Consider the following 5,190-nt stretch of genomic DNA (forward strand, 5'->3'; position numbering starts at 1 on the left):
ATCAGTGTACAACCATGTGCAAGAATGGCCGTCAGTTCATGAACGTCGTGCCAAGGCTCCATCTTCGCACCAGTCATGAGGTGGATCCCATCGGAGCAAGGGGTAGATTAAATGAAACTCTGATGGAGCTCTCTAAAAGCTCAAGGGTAGTGGTAGAGGAGGGGTAGTTCTTCGAGACCAAGATGGTGCATTTAGGGGAGGCACATGTTTTGTCTTCCCACGCCTCTTCGATCCCGAGATCATAGAGATCATGGCATGTCGTAAGGCGGTGCAAATAGCAGTTCAAATGGGATCCACTGAAGTTCATGTGGAGGTGGGTAGCAAGGAGGTGGCGATAATGGTCAATGACACAACAAAAAAAAAATCTTTCAGTGGTCGGACCGATCATCGTGTTGCTTCATCTAACAAGAGTTTCTTGGGTGAGACGACAAGGTAACAAGGCGGCACATGTGTTAGCTAGGGAGGGAGCGAATCAACAAATATGTAGGGCGGCTGCGCGCTGCATCCTACATGTTATCTCTCACGAAATCCCAACTATGGATAATAAACAAAGTATTAGTGTTTATCCTAAAAAATCATCCTAGGATTATATACTATCCTATTTTGTAGTGAGTTATATGGAGTACAAAAAAACCCACACGTGGAGAGGTGTAGTCGCATGTGTGCTCACCATAGCAAAAAGGCTATGATCCCTCCTACCCTTATTTTCAGCTTAGAGCCTAGATCGACCTTTTAAGTTCGTTTGGACGTCACTAATCAGCGGACGTCTGTTCTTTAACAATCTCAACGAACATCTTTAGGACCTCGGATCGTGATCGAACACATGACAATTACTCATAATAGCGTGATAATTTTCCTGTCATTTTTTGTACTATATATGATGATTTTTGCCTTAGGGTATTACAAATCTCTTACAACAACATGTAAATTTTATCTGTTTTCGTATGTCAATATTGTGCATTCGTTGACACATCTCAAAATTCTGATGTCAGTTTTTTAACATCTCAGTCATTTTAGGGCAGATGGACTCTTCAAGTGTACAGTGTCCGGATCCAAGCAGCAATTCCGAACCAGATTACGGCCCGCGGCAGCACGGCCCGATAGTACCAGCAACAAAGCCCAAATCACGATCATATAAGCCCGCGGAGCAGATGAAACAGAGGGATAGAGATTCGCCAAGAAAAAGAAGGAGCGAGAGGAGAAAGCGAAACCCTAAACCCCCCGTATTCCCAAACCTTGGATCCGGTCGGCGGCGATGGCGTCTGCGCCGCTGGAGAAGCTCAAGAGCCTGTGGAACTCCCAGGTCATGGACGAGGAGCAGTGGGCGGTCAACTATGTACGCACCCCCCTCCCCCCTCCCCCCTCCCTCACTCCCTCCCTCCCAAGCGCTCTGCTCTGCTCTGCTCTGCTCTTCGTTTTCCTCTTTTCACCGCGTGCGATTGCGCCGGTAGTAGCAGTCAATCGCTCTGTTGCTTTTGTTCGGCGCGACTGAGACGATTGACAGCGCACGTAGGCGATCTAGCGTCTGTTTTTTCGGTGCGATTGCGTTTGCTGGTGGTGAATCGTAGATCCGTCTGGTTCGTTTCCCTATTTATTTTTTCCCCAATTGACGCGTTTGTTTCCTCATACGAATCACTATCTCGAGGAATAGCGTGCTAAAGGGATTCGCTTTGTGTTGCCTGAATGCCTGTGTTTCCACTGGTTAGTTTAGGCATCTATCTAGAGGTTGGTTTCTGTAGAACCAAGGAAGCAATTGGCGCGTATCTTTCCTCATACTAATCATACCAGCCACCATCTCGGGGAATAATCTGATAGATGGGTTTGCTGTAACTAGTTTGGGCATCTATCCAGAGGTCGGGTCCTGTAGAACAAGGAACCAATTTGTGATTCTTCTCCTGATCTGCCACATGTAGGTTATGCCACGAGAAATAGGTTGATGCAAATATAGTGCTCTCTTGTCCCTGCAAAAGAACACTGGATGAACATTAGGATGAATTTCTGTTTCTCTGAAAGGCCTGCTGGCAGGGGATATTCATTGCGCGTTAATAGAACTTTCTTTTAATCACCGAAATACCTGGTCTCTTCATCTGGTATTTGGTACGTTGCCTGTTGTTTTTCTTTTAAAGCTGTTGAGCTGCGCTTACTTTATTTATTTCCACTGTTGCTGGAGCTAAGGCCTCTTTTTCGGGTGTATTTTTTATTTCGATAAGAGAGAAACATCATTGTTCTTTCTGGAGCTAAATCTTAGTACCTTTGTGGTGCCTTACTGTTCTGCCTCTTATAATTGAAAACCCACCAAATTAATCATCATTATTGCCAGTTAAAGTAAGGCCTACAGCCTTCTCGATAGTTGAATTTGAGCTATGGGTATGTGGACTTCTCAGTGGGCAACTGTTTGTCGAACAAAATAAAAAATGTGTCACCTCTTCAAGGCTTCAAAATTACATCAACTTTACTTCAGAGCAGTTTCAGGCTTTCATCTAATGATGAAGTTATATTTCTTATTTAAAGAGAGAGAATCATATGGTTGATCAATCTCCTTCATATTAGAAATTGGACACCTTCCTGGCCTTCACCACCATGCCAATCATTGCCATATAATCTTCATTCCTTACGGGTGACTGCAACACCCGTCATAATTATGCGCGAACACCATAGGAAAGGGTGGCTCTGCATTTAGGGACAATGTCACAGACATTCCAATGCGAGTCGGCAATATTTCAACTCCGTAACTAAACCAACATATAGGAACGTCATCATACGAATGGAGGCCAGAGATGTAGGGACCATGAAAAAATATTATTGGCATATTGTGTTGTCCTAGTTGCTCCGAATTGTGCTAACCCTGTCCAAACACCAGACAGTAGCACTGTGTAATGTTTGCGTGTGGCTGCTATGATTGAAATTAATAGAACCTCGTAACTTACCAGTCAGAACTCTATCACTGGGTTAGCTGGAGTGTTTTTAAATTTGCATCATTTAGAGCAAATCTGCAACTGATACATGCCTGTCTAATATATGTGCCTGGGTGATTAGCTCAAATTTGGCAACTGGTGCATGACATATGCTGTGTATCTGGATTGATGAACTAATTTATAAATATATTTGTGTTATATTTTGTGTTATATTTGTTTGTACTCTTGAATTGGAGTGCTTTCTTTTGGCCATTGGAACTTTGAACTGAAATTCAATCTGGATCAGAGCAGAACTAAAACGCCCTCAGGCCAAATTCAAAACTTCCTATTAGTAGAGGAGCATCAAACAGTAGCTACATGGCCAAATTTCTGCTCATGATGAATCTATGTTTGTTAGTGACCTTCCCTCATGTTTTGTGAATATTTTATACTAATTACACTACTTCTCTTTGTTGCGTTTGATTTACAGAGAGTGCTCAAGGCTACGGGGATTTTTGCTGGATCTATCTTTTTGATGCGCACCTTTGGTGACCTGATGGTGATTTAAGGGCGTCGGAGTGACTGAGCAGGCTAATGATGGAATATTTGTCTGCCTTGTGACCAGGCTTGTGGAATATTTGTACTCAGACTTGTGGGTTTCTTGTGTTAAGTTGATGTTTGAAGCATTTCTCTGCAGGGATACGAGACAATTCTTTTTCAGTTGAGCACATGTCTTATATAAGTAATAAGTTCATGTCAATTGTTTAGATGGAACGCTTTGATTCCGTTATGGGTGTTTGCTGCAGTTCTTCTAGAACACGCAGAGTTAGGTTTCCCTGAATGAAAATCATAGATATTCCTAGCCTATCTCCTTCAGTGACATTCAGGATGTTGCCAACTGAAACACAGGCATTCATACATCGGAACAAAATGACTGAATATGCAATTATCATCAGCAGCATATAGATAATCATCCCAGCAGTGTTCTTCATTGACCGCTGGTGATCTTGCAAGTGACAGTGACTATTGGTGTTTATTCAGCAAACTGCAACTCCAATTAACTTCAAAGCAACACAAGCATAGAGTTTAGTGTCATCTTTATTCTGTTGGGTTGATGATATGTTTGCTGTTTGTATGTTTGTCCGTAAACGTCAACTAAATTGAAAATTTCTTTCAAAATTTCCGTTTGGGTGCTGCTGTTCCGTTTAACTGAATCAGAAACTCATGTAGTTCACCTGCCTTGACTAATCAACTAGTTTCAAGGCACTGTTAATCGGATGCCGTCTGTCATTGTCGTTACTCCTTGAGGATCCATGCCAATCCGGTTGTCCCTGGTCAGACTCAGCCGGATATTAAAAAAATCTATGATAACGGTCACATTCCTAAGTTCTAACCATAATAAAAGGAACTGTATGGAGGGTAGGAAGGTGGAAACACTTGTCAAGTATGGCTCAAGCAGACAGTATTCAACCAATCCTTTGCTCCAACTTCACTCATTTACATCTCAAACACTTAACAGTTTTTCTAGTAGATGACAGCACGGTTCGGACTCGAGATACTAACGAGGTATATCAGCAGTAACCACCGATGGGTATTTTCTATGAAAACGCCTTGTTTTCAAAGACATTTTCTCATGTTCAGCCGTACTATGAGGTAATTTCGAATGGTTATCTCGCGTTCATAAGGAAGTACATATGTAACTGCGATAGGGACATGGAAAGACACAATTGTTCCCCGAGAAAATAACTAGTCGGGGCCTCCGACCGATCTCGTTGCACAAGCACATGCTCTAAATCTTCAGGCGACTTGTCTGAGATAGCTATAACACATTTCTCTCTTTTACATGTATATGTTCCAATTTTCCTCAACTACAAGTATTTAGGTACAGAGGGAGTAGATGACAAGTGATTTGCGTAAGATTACAGTACAATGTTAAACCTGTAAACCATGATGCTTCACAGGTCCATCTGTTTGATCTATACACGTTCAGACATGAGAGCTCATTCTTGCACTCCAACTTCCTCCAAGGCCCTTATGTTTAATATGAGTGCTGGCTTAGCAAGATCGGTATTGATAGCCTGTTTTCCGATTTCACCGGCACTTTGCACAGGTACCAGCAATGCACAACTCCATACCAAATGAAGTAAAATAATGTAGAGGCACTCCTACATGCTGAAGCATGACGGATACTAAGCTTAAGGTTCCCAAGTTTGTAAACCGTTCGCTTTTGAGATTTTGAAGCATGATGGAGACTCTGAAGCATGATGGTAGCTTTCGTTGTTTTATTCTCACCTCC

The 5,190-nt window shown here is 42.4% G+C and overlaps 1 protein-coding gene across 1 annotated transcript; it reads left to right on the plus strand.

The window, feature by feature from the left end:
* Positions 1 to 1,159: 1,159 nt before the first annotated feature.
* On the plus strand, positions 1,160 to 3,661 carry LOC123447766 (mitochondrial import receptor subunit TOM5 homolog). Its single transcript, XM_045124419.1, has 2 exons — positions 1,160 to 1,336; positions 3,385 to 3,661. The coding sequence occupies exons 1-2, from the start codon at positions 1,256 to 1,258 to the stop codon at positions 3,460 to 3,462; spliced, it is 159 nt and encodes a 52-aa protein (XP_044980354.1). The 5' UTR covers positions 1,160 to 1,255; the 3' UTR covers positions 3,463 to 3,661.
* Positions 3,662 to 5,190: the final 1,529 nt, after the last annotated feature.

Source organism: Hordeum vulgare, chromosome 4H (genome assembly GCF_904849725.1).
Source record: "Hordeum vulgare subsp. vulgare chromosome 4H, MorexV3_pseudomolecules_assembly, whole genome shotgun sequence".
NCBI lineage: Eukaryota > Viridiplantae > Streptophyta > Magnoliopsida > Poales > Poaceae > Hordeum > Hordeum vulgare.

What these genes read in the sequence shown, in the direction of transcription:
- LOC123447766 (XM_045124419.1), top strand. Translation starts at nt 1,256, where the DNA reads ATGGCGTCTGCGCCGCTGGAGAAGCTCAAGAGCCTGTGGAACTCCCAG. An exon ending in AGCAGTGGGCGGTCAACTAT is followed by an intron (nt 1,337 to 3,384) that starts GTACGCACCCCC and finishes TTTGATTTACAG; the next exon opens with AGAGTGCTCAAGGCTACGGG.